The sequence below is a fragment of the Temnothorax nylanderi genome, unplaced genomic scaffold (genome assembly GCF_030848795.1).
Source record: "Temnothorax nylanderi isolate EJ_2023f unplaced genomic scaffold, tnyl_v1.0 TNYL_tig0058_pilon, whole genome shotgun sequence".
Taxonomy (NCBI): Eukaryota; Metazoa; Arthropoda; class Insecta; order Hymenoptera; family Formicidae; genus Temnothorax; species Temnothorax nylanderi.
In genome coordinates this window covers 694012-711532 of record NW_027249120.1, presented here as the reverse complement: position 1 = coordinate 711532, position 17521 = coordinate 694012, and the positions used below count along the sequence as shown (strand labels likewise).

The 17521-nt window shown below is 40.4% G+C and overlaps 2 protein-coding genes and 5 non-coding genes across 7 annotated transcripts; 5 read left to right on the top strand and 2 right to left on the bottom strand.

Annotated features, from left to right (window-relative positions):
• The first annotated feature begins 2100 nt into the window (after positions 1 to 2100).
• Trnal-aag (transfer RNA leucine (anticodon AAG)) lies at positions 2101 to 2182 on the top strand. The gene has a single exon. It is a non-coding gene; the product is annotated as a tRNA-Leu (tRNA).
• A 2257-nt stretch (positions 2183 to 4439) lies between these two features.
• LOC139773187 (uncharacterized) lies at positions 4440 to 11505 on the bottom strand. Its single transcript, XM_071707463.1, has 5 exons — positions 11500 to 11505; positions 11423 to 11442; positions 10638 to 10948; positions 9922 to 10178; positions 4440 to 9743 (listed from the first exon to the last, which is right to left on the bottom strand). The coding sequence occupies exons 1-5, from the start codon at positions 11503 to 11505 to the stop codon at positions 9603 to 9605; spliced, it is 735 nt and encodes a 244-aa protein (XP_071563564.1). The 3' UTR covers positions 4440 to 9602.
• Positions 7727 to 7798, top strand: Trnaw-cca (transfer RNA tryptophan (anticodon CCA)). Its single transcript has one exon. It is a non-coding gene; the product is annotated as a tRNA-Trp (tRNA).
• Trnas-aga (transfer RNA serine (anticodon AGA)) lies at positions 8108 to 8189 on the top strand. Its single transcript has one exon. It is a non-coding gene; the product is annotated as a tRNA-Ser (tRNA).
• Trnad-guc (transfer RNA aspartic acid (anticodon GUC)) lies at positions 8518 to 8589 on the top strand. Its single transcript has one exon. It is a non-coding gene; the product is annotated as a tRNA-Asp (tRNA).
• Trnat-agu (transfer RNA threonine (anticodon AGU)) lies at positions 9152 to 9225 on the top strand. The gene has a single exon. It is a non-coding gene; the product is annotated as a tRNA-Thr (tRNA).
• A 632-nt stretch (positions 11506 to 12137) lies between the features above and the next one.
• Positions 12138 to 15542, bottom strand: Emei (transmembrane protein 161-like emei). The gene is made up of 11 exons (XM_071707437.1): positions 15240 to 15542; positions 14961 to 15064; positions 14619 to 14874; positions 14388 to 14467; positions 14064 to 14279; positions 13644 to 13760; positions 13425 to 13565; positions 13173 to 13347; positions 12960 to 13056; positions 12708 to 12871; positions 12138 to 12585 (listed from the first exon to the last, which is right to left on the bottom strand). The coding sequence occupies exons 1-11, from the start codon at positions 15240 to 15242 to the stop codon at positions 12466 to 12468; spliced, it is 1473 nt and encodes a 490-aa protein (XP_071563538.1). The 5' UTR covers positions 15243 to 15542; the 3' UTR covers positions 12138 to 12465.
• Between the last annotated feature and the right edge of the window lie 1979 nt (positions 15543 to 17521).

Sequence of the window (17521 nt, the reverse complement as noted above, 5' to 3'; positions counted from 1 at the left end):
CGCCCGCGACCCCATTATTGCTCTCGGATCGTAGCGCGGAGTAATACGTGTCGCCGGGTCCGACGGTTGAGATTACGAAAAACTGTCATGTACGTGATATATGTGACATACGTGATACATGTGATACGAACGCACCCTAAAACGAGTGACGCCGCGACGTGCGATTAGCGATCGCAGCCTCTATTAACGTCATACGTTTATTTAATTGTGTTTCGATTTCGATATCTGGCGATCGTAGAGGATAGACACAGTGTTCACAAATCGTTGATTTACTTGCAGTTAACCAAAATCGCCTCACAAGCGGCAAGTGGAGGGTCCTCGCGACGCGACGGTTGCGAGAGTGGCGAGTGAAGTTGATCACGCGATTTACGAAATTCTCTCCGCCATCTTAGCGTCTACCTGCGGGACATCATAGGTCGACGGCCGACGGACGTCGAGCGGATCGTACAGCCTCGTTTGCAGCTTCTGCTCCGCCGTAATTCTTCTGTCGCCGTGCAATTAATACGCGCCGCGTCGCGAGATTAATACCGGGAGTGCCGTGCAAAGTGTATCGCGCGATCATAAGCGACGATATTTTCGCGCGTACGTGAACGTCGCGAGTATAAGTGCGCCGACGGTTGGCCGAATCGATCCTAGCCCCAGGATCGGGTGCCATTTCATTGTGGAAAAAAGAAATGTTCCGACAACGGATGATAACCGTAGAGAGGAAGAGGGGCCCTGGAAGGCATCGAGTGTAACGTCCCTCGCGACGGTTGCTCCAGGCGAGTGAAGTTGGCCGCGCGATTTACGCAATTCTCTCCGCCATCTCAGCGTCTACCTGCGGGACATTATGGGTGACGACGGGCGTCGAGCGGATCGTGTAGCTTCGTTCGCAGCTTCTCCGCTGTAATTCTTTCGTCGCCGTGTAATCAAGTACGCGCCGCGTCGCGAGATTTTAACCGGGAGTGCCGTGTAAAGTGTCGCGCGATCATAAACGATGATATTTTCGTGTGTGAACGTCGCGAGTGAGTGCTCCGGCGGAGATGCAACAACGGAGAAGGAGCGAGGGAGAGGGGGAGGAGGCCTGGGAGGCATCGGGCGACGGCGGAGCAACCGTGAGGTAATTATTTGTTTATTATTTTACTGTCCCGTGGCGGATTCCGCCACTTTTTCAAGCGCGACGTAATTCGCCCCAGTACATGATACTTATTTATTCGTACAATACCGTTCGAGATTTTTCGCCGGAGTTCGATCTCCGGTATAAGTGAGAAAAGATTATTACGTCGCGAACGTCGCGTCTGTTTTATTTGCGCGGTAATATTACTTGAACGATTTTTCGTGAATTAATTAAGCAAGCAAGTTAATACAGAAATATACCGCCGCGATCGTTTTTTTTGCATTAGCATTTTAAAATCGGGCATCTATTAAAATAACGTTTTAAAAATTTAACGAGCGCGATAATTATTTGCTTAAAGTATTGATTATCTCTCTTGGACGCAGCTTTAATATAAAAATATTTCTATGTTACAGATCAACGCAGGGTTACAACTCCGCTGTTGCGCATCGACTGGGTGAGTTATTTTTTTATTTCAATGTCGAGGCAATGGATTTATAAAAATTATAGGATTTATTTATTCCTACAATTGTTAAAGAAAAAATTAAAACATTAAATAATAAGAATATAAAAATATATACTACAAATGAACTAATGTCATAATCTATTGCCTCGAAATGGATGGGCTCGGAAATGAATAGACTAGAGCCTTCCAGGAACTTTGTATATTCCATTACACTTGATTACGCGCACTCAATGATAGTGATACAGCTGAATGGGGCTGCGGCTTCTCCGGCAACATGAGTAGTGGAGATGGAGTACAGTGTGCCTAATCAGCCGGCCTCATTCTGATATCATTGGTTTCAGGACACCGTATTATGGAACTTTTCGGAATGGATTTCGATCGGAATTGTTTAGTTATTTCCTGGATTTCTATTATGTTTTCTAGAGAAAACAGAATAATTCCGAATCGGAATCCATTCCGAAAAGGTCCGTAATACGTGCGCAGCTTCCTCCGGAATGTTTTACTCGAGAACAGCCGAAAAATAGATCGATCTGTCGTCGAAGGTAGCGTGGCCGAGCGGTCTAAGGCGCTGGTTTAAGGCACCAGTCTCTTCGGAGGCGTGGGTTCGAATCCCACCGCTGCCATTTTTTTTTTCCTCCCGTCCGCGCGCGCGGACGACACGCCGGCCGCGACGTGGCCGCGCGGCCTCGCGCTAGCGGGGACCGCGTGGCGTGCGATTAACGAGACGCAATGGTACCGTCTCCTTCGAAGGTCCAATGGGTTGCGTCGGCACGCGGCGCCGTGGTTCACACCTATCAGGCGTACATGCACGGCAAGTAGGCTAACGTTCCGATCGCTCCGTGCGCGCGACATCTGCGGAAGGGACGGGCCACCTTAACGAGCTCGACTCGTCGAACGGGCAGAGAGCTGTCCACCACGGAACAATCGATCTTCGCGTGATTATTATTAACTGAAAATTTACGTAGGCGTAGTATAATAGCGAATTCGGGCGCTTGCACTAGTGCACACTGAGTGCACACTGAGGCTTATTCCTAGTTAATTCTTATATTTAATAAATACTTCTTATATAGCCAGTAAAATAATCTGTACAGCATCTATACAGATTGTTTTATTGGCTAAAAAGTTTTTAAACGTGTATTTAAGCGATCTCAAATATAAGATTATAAACAAGCCTTAGTGCGCACTCAGTATGCACTAGTGCAAGCGCCCGAATTCGCTATAAATTAGATTTATTTATCCCCTTCTGGAAATAGTAAATTTTCCTACAAACTTCATCTCGGCGTGCATCTCGGAGAGTATAAGAAATTCACTATAAGAAATTACATGCCGTTGCCAGGCGAAAATTAAATTAAATCTGTTGATAAAACAAAATGTTTGTAAGTAGATTCATATAAATAGGCAAATCGATTAAGGGTTTTAATTTCCATTTTATCCCTTTCGTTGGTATATAGCGACGCTTGTTTTTCCGTGTAACGTTGATATATTACTTGCGATCCGGGAGTAGGAGAACTCCTTCGAGAGGAGAACAAGACGGAATTTCAAAGCGCAAGATACGTACGGAGCAAAGGAACGTATGCTCCTTACGGAAGCTCGTTTCGCGGAGTCCCCCATATATGCTCTTGCGAGCAGATGGGATCCTGTTGATGTTGTTGTCGTCGGGGGCTCGCCATTCCTGCCCGTTTCGGTCAAAAGGGATCGTTATTGAACGCTTATGAAACGGCGAAGGGGAAAACGGAACGCGCGGCGGCCGATATAGTAATAATAATAATAACGGCAGAAAAAAGGAGAACGGAAGTGTGCTCCGAGGCCACGTGGTATCCTGATACGGGTTTCATTCAAAAGATGCTACCACGGACCACGCCCAATTAACACGTTCCTTGCAGCTCGAGAGAGACCGTCGATACGTCGTAAATCGACGTCGAGCGAGGTCTTTCATATAAGTACATATACTATTTATCACAATGCAAGTTTCAATTAATTGAATATAGTTCCATGCGCGTGTAAGTCTGTTATATAAAATATTGTCGATAAATAAACTAACAAGAGAGAATACACAAAGCAATGTATTCTTACAATTAGGATGTAACAAGTATCGTAAAACGCATGAACTTGCGCACATGTCGAGGTATATTCGGCGCGCATGTTTCCCGTATAAATATTCACGCACTATGTTAGCTACTCGAGAACATCATTCCTATTATTATCGTATTGTTGAAACATTCTTATTTAATGTTATATTATTAATTATTATTTATTCATTAAAGAATTAAACATTGATACGTTAAGCTACGAAATATATCACCTACGAAATATATTTTCACGGTTGCCGAAAATCGTCGAGCTTCGTAGTAACTGTAGTCGAGAATTTAATTTCGTCGTAGACGAGGAAAGGTCACGTTTAGAGGTCTGGCTCATCTCCGCGTCAGACGCTCGCGGGCGCGCGACGAGAGATGAATTATCGTTCCCCCGACGTTCGCGTGTAGTAGATATAGTCACCCGGCGGAGAAGCGCGTTGTCTCGGATGATGACGATCCCCCGGCATCGCATACACATCTACGCGCCTACGTGTTCTTTGACCGCAATGAAGCGCGGTGCGTGCTCACATCCCGCACGTAGGCCGTGCGTTATCAGGGCAGCATGAACGACGGCTTTTCTCCTCTCTCGTACAGTTAAGCGTCATTCGCGCGGGTTGTCTCATTTGGCCCCTCCTCGCACCAGAGGAGCACGCGGAGCGAGGAAGTCGTCCGGGCGCCCGCGTTCTTGTATTACCTATGGTACCCACTTTCGTCCGAAATGACTTCCGCTCGGCGGGAATTGCGTAGCAGTGTAGTCGAGAACGCGATCATGTGACAATGGGTTATCAATCAGACACACACAATATATATAGATATATGTATATGTATATGTGTGTAACATATACATATAATTGATTTCTTTTTTATTATAATATTTAAATTAACATTTAATTCTTGGTCTTCAGCGTAGTGTCAATAACAACAGACTCCGGTTTTTTTTTGTTATCACAACGAGAAAAATTCTCCGAGTTGATTAAGATTTTATTTCAGGGTGAATCAATATGATTTCTTTTTAACAAACAGAGATTAACAAATAAAAAGGAGAAGAAAAATTACTTTGCTAGTTTTTACGGAATATAATATATTAATAATATAAATATAGAGAGTACATCTATATATATATATATATATAAAATTTACACATATATAAAGTATCGTCAACTTAATTATCTATGTAATATATTTCAATGCATTATAATCGACAGATCGAACGAGATTTCTCACAAAGAAATCTTTTTAAAAGATACGGATGTTCTTTTTCTACTCGCTCGTTGCATAATCTATCGGTCGTGTCATTGCTGCCTATCTTACGCAATGCGTCGCCACGCGCCGCGTCGTAATATCAAAACGACAAGCCGCTCCCCTCGAAACGGCGACGAAGCAGCCGGCGGCATTCGATCAAGTATCCGAGATACGCGCGAGGCCAAGCGACCCGCTGGCCTACCGTCTCGGTTGCCCCCGCTCGTCCTCCACACGCTAATTTACACGCGGCTCACGAGGGTAATCTGCAGTCAACGGGCAGAATGGACATAATCAACAATTTAACCGAGCGACGAGCAGGAACGCAGGAGCAGCAAGTAGGAGAGCGGCCACGGCCGCCGCGGCGCGCGGCGGCCGCATCGTGCCTCGTGCCTGCGCCTCCTGGCCGCTCCTGTTCGCCGTGGATCGGAAAGACACAATTTTGAGGAAGAGCGCGCGGGCCTCTAAGCATCGTCGCGGCGCAGCCATACCCCATTGGTCCACGGCGATCTCTTTCCACCGCTTATTGGTTCAATGACTCCGGCGTGGACGGAAATTTCGGCAGGGCTACCGGGCCCGGCGAGCCGCCGGCACGGCGCGAATCCCGCCGGGCCGCGCCCGCCCGCGCCAGAGATTCGCACGCGGCGACGCGCGGCTACGATCGACGCGTGGCCGTCCTGTGCATGCCTCGCGGGAGTCGGCGGACCGTCGTCCGCGGGGACAGTGACATCGTTTTTCCCCAAAATCGGCATTAATAACGCGCGATTCCCCGCCGCCGCCGCCGCCGCTACCACCGCCGCTGCCACCGCCGTCGCTGCCGTCACCGCCACTGTTGCCGACTAGGACGATGTACGCGGATGCCGACCTCGGCCGCGGGTTTCCACGGTATTGCTCGGACTTCGTGTCTACGTCGAACTGTGCGATACGCGCGTCGCGTACCCTCGCAACCACGGGAACGGCTCCCAAACGGATCGAACGTTATTACGTTTTCCCCTAAAATTAAAGTCGCTACGCGCAGGAGTGGGGACCACTACTTGCAACGGGGCGGTGTGTATGTATGTATACAGGGTGACTCACGCGACACATTGGAGTAGGCAATGACGTCTCGTTGACGTTCGCGAGTGGCGACGACGCGGCAGAAAATTCAAGTTACGTGAATTATGAATAAGATAAATTGATATTGATCATCATACTTGATACTTAATGCAATAAGTTCGTCGTGAAATAAAGTTTGAAAATTTTATCGTGTAAAGTTCTGATATATTAAAGTTCTTAGACAAAGCGCTTAAATGGAGAGCTTTACATAGGTCGATTTGTTTCGATTATCATGCGAATAAGAAAACAATAACAATTGTTCAGTGTCTCACATTCTTAGTTCATTTTATTGCTAGAATTATTTTATTGTACAATACTCTAGGCATCTCGCTTTATTATAAACACACGCGTTATTTGTTGGAACTTAAACAAACACACGAAAACACATTATAAATTATAAATTCCATTATAATGAATGTAATAAAATTATATATCGCATCCATTATATACCGTACTGAATAGATACAAGGGAATACGCACATTATACAATTCTATATTCGCATGCCGTACAAACGTACTTGTCGTGAACACAGTTATGCCGATCTCTGTCGCGCACTCTCGTTACGTCCTCCGGTGCTCCGGGGAATCAATCGCCCGCGATTCCGCGATACACCCAGTACATAATCTCGTGCGTGCACACGTACATGCATACGTACATAGGCCGGCGTTGTTGACACCAGCGCTTCTATCGGCGGCGTCACAAGATTACGGGCGGCCGCATGCGTTCCTGTTGAAAAAATTCCTCACGGGCGAAAGTCAAGGTATGACGGAACATCGCCGGCGAGTCGGCCGGCTCGGCCGATAGAGACGGGAATCGCCTCCTCGCGCCACGTGCTCCCCTGGCAGCAGGAGGGGCTCGGCGAGACAACCCGCGCGAAACTCTGTTCAACGTAGGGAGAACGAGCCGCGTCGTACGAGCTCCTACCACCGCGTAGTGTCCGGATAACGCGGTGCTCGCATGCGGGATGTGAGCACGCACCACGTGCTCGTCACCGGGCCGGGCCAGGCCCAGGCCGGGCGCGTTGGGATGACGACGATCGCCGATCGGCCGCGCCGCGCCGATTCCTCGCATCGCACCTTGTCGCGCCTCGCCGCGCTTCAACGAGCCGCCCTCGACTTCTCGCGGCGTGCACACACACGTACTTACGCAAGCGTTTCTCGCGTTGAATTGGTTTATCATGGTACGCGGTAGCGCACGTCGACCGTATCGATCGCCCGCTACTCGTGTCGGACTAGCGTCAAGCGGCTCCGGTCGCGGCACCGTGATCCTAAGCTCGTTTCGCACGCGGATCACCGCAGGGTGCAATCTCGAACTCGCGGATCGGATGGCCAAACGTGGAACATGAATGCCAGCTTTGAAGTACATTGCACGTATAATCGCAGAGATGTTTAGGAAATATTAGGCGCACAAGTATTATTTATCCTTTATTTTTCTGTCGATATATATATCCTGCATATTATCAAAGAAAGATAAAATAATTTAAATAATTTATTATAAATAGTATAACAAAGAAATTGCTACGGATGGGGTCGTTTCTCAACGGAGCCTATGATATATATCGGATCTCGAATGCGAGAATCATATTTGATCACCTGCTGTTTATTTAAAAACTTTAATACGTCAGGAGTTTGCAAGAGTCACGTTTATTGTTATTCGATATAAAGTTTATGGGGTGTAAAAAATGAGATTATCTATACGCTTGATCTGTCGAGATACGATACGAATGTATTTCTTACTCAGAAGCGAATTATCGCAAAGACTCCGTGGCGCAACGGTAGCGCGTCTGACTCCAGATCAGAAGGTTGCGTGTTCAAATCACGTCGGGGTCAACCGTATAATTTTTGTCGTCGCCTTCTACGTGTTTTCACACGGCCGCCATTTTTGTTGCCTGTTGTTGCAATGACGCCGTTCGATGACACATAGCGCATCTTCACTTCCATATTCACAAATATCGGATTGGATAATGTTAAATTTTTTTTTATCTGAAAATATAATTAATATGTCAAGTCAATTACTGTACATAAATATTACACACATACACACACGTGTATAATAATTATTATTATAATAAAAATTTAATTAGCGCGTGGGTTGAAATATTTGTAAGGTGTCTGAATTCCAGCAGGTAAATACGCGTAGCAGTCGTGGCCGAGTGGTTAAGGCGTCTGACTAGAAATCAGATTCCCTCTGGGAGCGTAGGTTCGAGTCCTACCGACTGCGTTAAATGGTGGATATTAATTTTTGTTGCTGGATATATTCTCTTTTTTTTTTGTAGCGCAGAAACCGATAGCCGAGTTATTGTTCTATTTTTTTCGCGTTATGCCTCGTAACTATACTATAGCGCGGAGTAACGTCATTCGATTATTATCGGCTGTAACATCCGTAATTATCGCAGTAAATTATGGTAACGTAATTGAATCAAGATTAAAAATTATTTTCTAATCGTTTTCTGCAATCATGTAGAACTTTGAAATGTATACTTATTATTATTATATAGATAATTAGTGTAATTATATATGTTGCGTATTTTGAGAACAAAGTTAAAAATTCCTCGATAGTATAGTGGTTAGTATCCCCGCCTGTCACGCGGGAGACCGGGGTTCGATTCCCCGTCGGGGAGATTTCTTTTTTTTTCTTTTATTCTAATTTGCAAATAATGTGCATTTAAAGACATAAATCTTGCTCAATAAAGGTAATTAGATTTACATCGATATATATCTCAAAATTGGACTTACTTCGTGTCCATGTCTTTTATCCAGCATCAGAAGATGCAGTAGAAAGGAAGGGAAGGAAGGGTCTCTTGTGTCAATATCTTACATCCAGCACAAGAGTGATATTTTAAATATGAATAAATAGAGAAGAAAACAAGAAAACAAACAATATTGTTTTTCAACTTCAAATCCAGATTATGCGCGTTTTCTTCTTGTGTAAAATCTTCATCATTAATCTAACACTTTATTTACAATCGCAATTCTCCTTGTATCTTCTTTTTAACATCTTTCATCGCCTTTGTACTTGTGTATTTAATAATCAAAATGATACAGTTAGTAATAGGCAATTTGTAGGATTCGAGCCACGTTATCATTAACAATATACCATAATACAAAGATAATCGACACAATTGTAAAGCTGAATGGTAAAGTGAGTCCTTATGGAATTAATATGGCGGAAAAGTACCCGTAGGCGCCGTGGCTTAGTTGGTTAAAGCGCCTGTCTAGTAAACAGGAGATCGGGGGTTCGAATCCCCCCGGGGCCTTGTGTAATTAATTTTTTTTCATTCCGAGCTAACAGTACGCGCATACTTTTGTATAAGCAATTATCCGAATAATGTGCGCCCTGAGGAATGCCATATCATTTATTAAGAGTTTATAAGAGAAGCTTATTGGATGATATGTCTCCAAATCTTTTATATGAATTGATTAGTTTTATTTATACAAAATAGCTGTAATTACGACTGTTAAATATTATGTTTAATTAATATACAAAATATTGGAATACATGTAGAGGCCAACTTATCTACGATATCTTATATAATAAATAAATATAAGTGCACGTATTCTGCATTAAGTACGTTTTAGAAATTACACGAATAAAAATTTTTTGTTATAACAACAAGTGCCGTAATATTCAGATTCAGAAGTCGAACTTGTATCCATTCCCGGAGACTTTTACGCGCGCGACCGACGGGGCGGATGAATAAGCGATACCCAGCAAATTCTGCGATTGTTGTTCCCTTTGTTGTTCCTGCTGCAATCGAGTTTGCTCGTCAGGCACCTGCGCACAGTTACTATTAACAAAAATCACATTAATAGCCACGCGGCCACACGAGAATTATCTTCTATTAGATAATTCGACGACACGATGAAATACGATCATGCGATACGCGAATTTCGGCAAAAATATCACGAATGCATTCGAAGTTTCATTTTTGTTTCTGCATGATAAAACCTACCTGTTCCGATGGAATTGTGTGCAGCTGTCCTTGCTGAGCTTGCGTCAATTGTGCCAGACGAAGGGCGAGCAGTTGCCCCAATTGCGATTGATAAATCGCGGCGCCCGGCTGATACGCGTTCAAGTACGCTTGCTGCGGCTGCTGCAATTGTTGCGCGTACATTAGCGCGGGATCTACGGTCTGAGCCTGATACGCCAACGGGCCAGGCGCAAAATTTGGAAGGACCCCGCTCGCAGCAGGACCGAGCGTGTAATATCCTGTATAATGATTAAAACAGCTCAGTCGCGAGTCTCATCGTCAACTCGTCATAAGATTAAATTCTTAGAATTGAGGTCGTTGTTCCGTGAGTGCGATTCGAGCACAAGTTTGAAACGTAAAGGTTATATAATTAACACACGTTTTACACTTGTTTCATAATTAGTGCCTACTTAATTACATAGTATTATTATTTAATTAAAAACAAATCCTGAACCATTTTTTTCCGATGCTTGTACAAAGATATTTAATTCACGCGAGAATATAGATCAGCACAAATGGATCATATATGAATACCTTAAATAAATAATATGGTACTTCCTTTGTTAAGCATCGAGAGAAAATCAAAAGGAAAAATATTCATCTTCTCAACTTATTTTTTTATTAAGGAATAATGTTATGAGTAGACGCGAATTATGAAACATCCGGTGTGTAACAAGGCTTTGAATACTCGCACGAACCTAGGCCAGGATTTCTTTGGGCGAGAGCGTGGGCGATACTCGGATGAACTTTTTGCACTAGCTGAGGGTTGCCGATGCTAGCGGCGAACGATTGATGGGAGCTCGGTCCAGCGAACGCGAACGACGTTTGCGTTAGTCCTGGTCGGACGAAGCTGAAAGAGGTGTGCTGCTCCGGGCTGCCTATCACATTCGTCGGCTTCACACCGACTTGGACCGGTGGCTCGGCCGTAACGAGATAACATATCGCACCTAAGACAACCGCGTGCTTCTGCAAGTCGCAATTTCCGAGATCAGTCGAGGCAACCGAGATACTTGATTAGCGTAATGTAGTTAGTCACAAAATTCTGAACGATGGTATCTATCTTATCAGACATCTTTTTTATAAAAAAAAAGAACACATTTCTCGAAGATACGTCGATAGTTATAATAATAATTTAATTATTATTACTATAATTTAATAACAATAATAATTAAAAATAATAATTACAAAAAATTCTTACATATATCCCTGTTAAAATAATGGTGTGTTTTACAATTGTTCTCATTGATTCTAATTGATTCTAAAAAACAATAGCGCTTATAACAAGGTGTTAAATTAATAATCGTGTAAGTTGTAATAAATCCGAAAATTACCAGAACTAATATATCAGGATATTTCTAAAAAGTTTGAAACACTTGATATAAAAACTTATTTGAAATCTGCAATGATTACTTTAAAGAAAGGCAAATTCTCAGAAATTTATTATTATTCTTTTCTTCTCAGAGAGTAGAGCACATTCTCAAACTTTGATCCTTTAGAAATATCCTGTTTGAAAAATGAGACACTAAAAGTGTATAAGTGTTCTGTACGTAATTCACTCACCAACATCCTGAAAAATCGTCCGGTCTATCTTGCAACGTATAATAAAGAGGCACGGTATTATCGCTGGCGAAAATCACGACGGTATTACGGCGCGACGAAACCCCGTGGGGAGCTATATACCACGGAAACGGCTGGTGCGAAACGTGAGTCGCATCCGATCGGCATCGTTTCAGCAAGACACTTTCTCCGGGACATAAAATGTCGAACAAATCCATGAATCGCAATCAGACAATATGACGTAATAGTTTCCTCAAAATATGACAAACAAAATGTATGGAATGACAAGGTTCACGTAACCGAGAATCGTTATCCATTTTTAACAGTAGAGGAAAACAAGAATTTTTAGAATTGCGACCGCGAGCAAAATAATTTCTTCCGAGATCAAGTTCGCTGATAACGGAGAAAGTCACTTTCGAAATGCTTAATACGACAATAGCGTGACCGTACGTTGAGTATTAATTGCGATGAGGTGGACGATAGAATTTCAAGTATCTAATCGATGGCGGTTTTGTTTCTATTGCAGCGAATACTTTTACTGTGGATATAGGATATATAAGGTTCTTTTAACAATATATATTTTTTCGATTATAATTTTCAACCATATAACTGATGAAAATAACAAACAATTGCAAACAATACTAATTTAATCCTGTTTTATTTGTACATTACGTGATAGCATGTTAAAATTCGTATATTATATTATAATCACGTTTTTAACACGGTCATCGTTTTGATTTAAGTCCCCAAAGTCTTTATTTACAATACAATTATGATATTATTTATTGCCATACGCATTACAAAATCTTATCGGTAGCCGTTATCTTAATTATTTGGCGATAGGCATTAAAATAGGTAATCTGAAAATACGTATTTCAATGGACAATGCTATAATAATGAATGGCTGATCTATGAATTAATGAAGATTTGTGCGATGCGACTGGATTTTTTTTCCCCCAATAGATCACTTCACATGTTCGAAAAATACGACTGATAAAACATGCCCATAGCACTGGTCGCAAATAACGCGAAACAACTCCACCATGTTGCTAAGCCTAAGACACCTCTGTACACATCTGTGGTAAATATCTATAACAAAACGAAATATATTTTTTAAATACTTTTTTTCGAAATATTACCGAAAGATGATAAAATTTAATAACAAAGAAAATATAACGTCTTTTCTTTTCACGAATATATTAAGACGTTACCTGTTTTAATGAACCTAACGCAAGTTGAACTTCTTCAGCGGTTTGTATAACAGTCTTGTCGATATTATCAGTATTAATTGTAGACGATAGTGACTTCGGTAATTCGTCCGCTGGGCACTCTTCCTCCAAAGTTCCCTTTAAGATACCCTCCCAGGTAAAACCACCTGATCCAACAAGAAATATAGGATATATAAACAATGTATGTATATTACAACGTAAGCAGATTATGTACTTCAGAATATTTCTTCATACCCAGTGTTTTGTACAAAAATGTAAAAAATAAACATATAATTATGGGAACAACAAATTGTAGCGCCACTACACATAGGTAATAATACACAGCTGCAATCTGTAACATACAAACAAAATTTGTTTCATTAGGTACAATACATAAACAAAACTTTTAGTTGTGAGATATAATTAAATACGTAACTTCATATATATGCATATTATCATGATACAAACCTTTTTCTGCAAATCGACATTAGTTATTCTGCCAGCTTCTTTCTTTTGAATCTCTAATCTCTGAATGGCGAGATTTAAGTAAGATTGCAGATATATTGGCATGAGTACAATTTTTAATAAACCGACAACAACAATAATAATCAACCTCAAACTTTCAAATCTTGCTACTGTCATTCTGCAATAGAAATTTTTCAATTTTTTCTGACTTATCTAGATATTAATTTGTTATATTTTGTTGAAATATCAACTTACAGTGGACCAGTCATACCACTAAATATCCGAACAGTTAAATAATCTCTACTTATGGGCGTAATCCATAGACTCACTAATAGAAGGGGCGATGCATAACTGATATTTGCTATTAGCAATAATAATTTATGATCTTTATAATACCTGCAATTATTTTCTTATATATTAATCAGCTCTCTACATTTCAATCAAATTAAGTTAAATTAATAGAGTTTATCATACCTCAACGTATCCCAATGCATTTTTGACACCCTCAATCCTGGGAAAGTGAACAAAGATCCCAATAAACCGCACCATATAGCCAGAAAAAACTTCAAGACAATTTTTGAGGCTGGTCCCCTATATATTAAATACATTTATTAATAAATGTTATCGTAACAAAGCATCACAAACAATTCACGATAAGAAATAATTATCTTTAATTTTTAAATATTTAGTATTAAATTGATAGACTATACTATAGTGTACTAAATTTTTATTTAAAAAAACATCTCTCTATCTAGTTGATAAAAGATAAAGCTCCATTATTGAAATATTACTTCACTAAAAATATCTTACAAGCAACCAATAAAACATGCAACAGATTATTTATTCGATTATTCAATCAAATTAAAGATGAAAAAAAAAATGTAATCGACTTACGTCGAAGAAAGCCCTTGAGTGTCTAAAAAATGAGAAGCACTATGATTAAAACTTGTATACGCCTTTTCCAACCCAATTTCCAATTTATTTTCATCAACTATGAGTACCATCATAGCGATAAGAAGATACGCAAATCCAGTAACGATGCATGTAGATCTTTCACCAACACTTTCTTCGCCCTTGAAATATTGTACCCAGAGGGAAAGTAGTACTTTACTATAAATTATATAAGGAAAGTCACTGTAACATGATTTTTACTCAGCCCTTGAAAAACAAGAAGCTTTACAGATTTCTCTGGCGAAAAAATTTTAATCCAAAGGATACAATGCAAAGCCCAAAACCACCACGCACCATAGTATACTGAGATTAATCTCATCTTTGATCGGATACAAATAATTGTATGCCTGTTAAGTGACAAAGGAGAGAGATTTTAGATAGTATACTAAACTACACGGAATATTAATACTAGTTAAAATACTGCACTTAATGATAGATATTTTCATTCATAGAGACAAGTACTTGCGATTGCAAGAGTAGCAATTAAAAAGCACTAACCTCGGTCAGTACATAAACGATGATAGCGTACACAGAGAAATCTAATAGCCACTGATATTCCGTGTAATATTTTAAGTGCACTACATCGAGAGTAGTTATTTTTGCACTTTCAAGCTTGATATCCAGATTTCTAGGGATGTGAAACACATCTCCTACTTTGCCATTTTCGCTGTGCTTTCCTCTCTTTGGTTTCTCCTTCGGCACACCAGCTAACGCTCTTAATTGTTGATCTGTTGGATACAGATATCGTGTCAATCTGTGCAGACAAAAAACAGAGATGACAGACTTTATCATTCCACATTGCTATTTATCATTTCTATAATTATACGTGCAAATACATACCCTGTCGAACATAGGATCCATCTCGCGAAGGAAAAATGCGGACTCAGTTTTTGTATGACGCTGACCATTACGAGAGTGATGACCAATTGCGCTCCTAGAAGAGCCTAGAAGTGCCATTAAAAACACACAAGACTAAATACAAGACGTAAACATAAAGAGAAGAGAGATAAGTCTAAAAAAAATACATTTGAAGAAATAAGATGAGTTCAAAACGATTATTATAACCGAAACACGTGATTTCCGCAAAAGAAACGTTGTTTTTGTTATCGTTAAATTTACCATGCTTAACGTGACGTATCGGCGGATGGAAGTTTCACAAGTAGGACCGCTCCATCAGAGGCGACGAGGTTCCCAAGGTCTCGATCAATTTTAATAAGACAGAACGGCGAGGTACGTTCAATTTGTCGCGGGTAATGTTTGCTCTACCATCTTAAAGAGTCTACGCCGGTCGCGAGCTGGTTTTATAAATAGTTATAACCTGGCGATCGCATAATATACCGAGCGCACGGAGCCGCCTCGCACGGGGCGACACGAGGTTATTTCCAGGTACCGTCATCGCTGCAGCCGCTGCAGCGAGGAACGGCGCCGCGACAAATCGCGTGTCGACATCTAACCAGCAGCATCGCGATGAAATGCGATGTAACCATGCGCCGGTCACGTGCTCGAAGATTATAAGTCTGCAATTTATATACACATATATTAATAACATTATTATTAAATTAATAATAATTATTATTTAATAATAGGTAATTATTAGATACATTATTATTATTTGTATAACTTACAAACCCCTAGCTTGAGCGCGACACGTAAGGGATGATAAGCGATATGATAGTGCACCTTGCTTTGCACAGAAAGTTACTAAATCATGTAATTTATAGTCAGCTTGGCGATTAATTATTCTAATCTGATCTATTTAATAAAACGTTCCTTTTTAATTACTTTTCCCCCAACGATGATTATGATTTTTCAAAGCTTCGCTTACTGGCAAAAAAGAATCTTCAAGACATGTTCTTGATAAAAATTTTATTTACGAGAATCCATGAATTAAATGTTATTTAAATAATATTATATATATTATATATATTGAATTATTAATTATTAATATAATAGTGTAATAAATACATATCTATTAACATATATCTGTTATACAGATATAAAAATGTATATTTAATATCAATAATAAATAATTTATTATTGATATTATTATGTGTATTGTGTATTATGTATAATACGACATATGATATGTGTAACATTTCGTCACGGTTTTATATGTAAGTGCGAGTTTCAACTCCACAAGACACACAAATATGCTCGATTATAGCTATAGCAATTCTACATCGTGTAATTACGCAGGCCGTGATGAACTGAGGCTCATATGTAAATGCTTTGCAATGGGGGATATGCACATATACTCTGCGCTGGTCTTTCTTCTGCAATTATTATTATTTCCTGTAAATATAGACAATAATAGCAAACGCGATGTTGTTATTGCACATTGGTTCCGATAATGCTCGGACTAACTACAAGGAATAGAAACGGAGAAACCAGAAATCTCTCGATACTTATAATTACAATTAGATAAATAAATTTTTGTTGCGGTAAAATCCAAACAAAACGACAGTACGATTTTGAAATGTAAAAATGACACGATTAAATAACCGATGTTAAAAGCATCGCAATGCAATTAATACTTAGAGTAATGACATCACGTGAGCTGCCTCGAAGATATCTGCGCAGATATCTTTGAAAATTTTCAGAAATCGTTTTCCCACATTAGCGAACTTATTTGCATCCTGGAAATTCTGGATCTTCGATTACGTAACTCTAGTAATCATCGGCGTGTGATCCTCCAATGTCTTTGAGCAGATCTTAAATAATCCATCTAATGTTGTTCATTGTCGCAGACATCTACGTTAAGGAGTGATTCACGCACACCTACACATACACGCATATAAATACACGCACACAAAAGCTGGTGAGAAAATTATTTATTGTCTTAATTGGCGATTGAATAGTCGGAGGTTGTATTTTACAAACGAGTCATTATTACCAACCGTGACATGATTTAGAAGCTTTGAAACGAGAAAAATAGAAAGATTTATTATCAGGACATCGTAACCATGCCATTGAAAATAAATTTATCAATTTTGTTAAACGTGCGAACACATGTGCGTTTGGTAACGTAATTGTTCCATTATAAAATAATACTTCTACAATAAATACTATATTACAAACTGAGAAAAATATATCGCGCGCGATATTATTCCTACGCTACAGTTTCTAAAACTTAAAGGATTAATCTTATTTCTATCTTTTTTATATACTTTATTTTAGTATCTCTCGTTATTTGCTTCTTGCTTTTCAACAATCTAATCTAGGGCTGCGGTCCACTTGATGCTACAAATGCTTCGTTTGCTAACGTTTTTTCTGATTTTTCTCAGATACCAGAGAAAAAGAGATCATTTAGAAACTTCGCTGTCAAGTGGACCGCAGCCTAGGAAACTATCGTTTTTTTATCAACACATTGATATAATCGCTTCAGGATTGTTATCACGTTT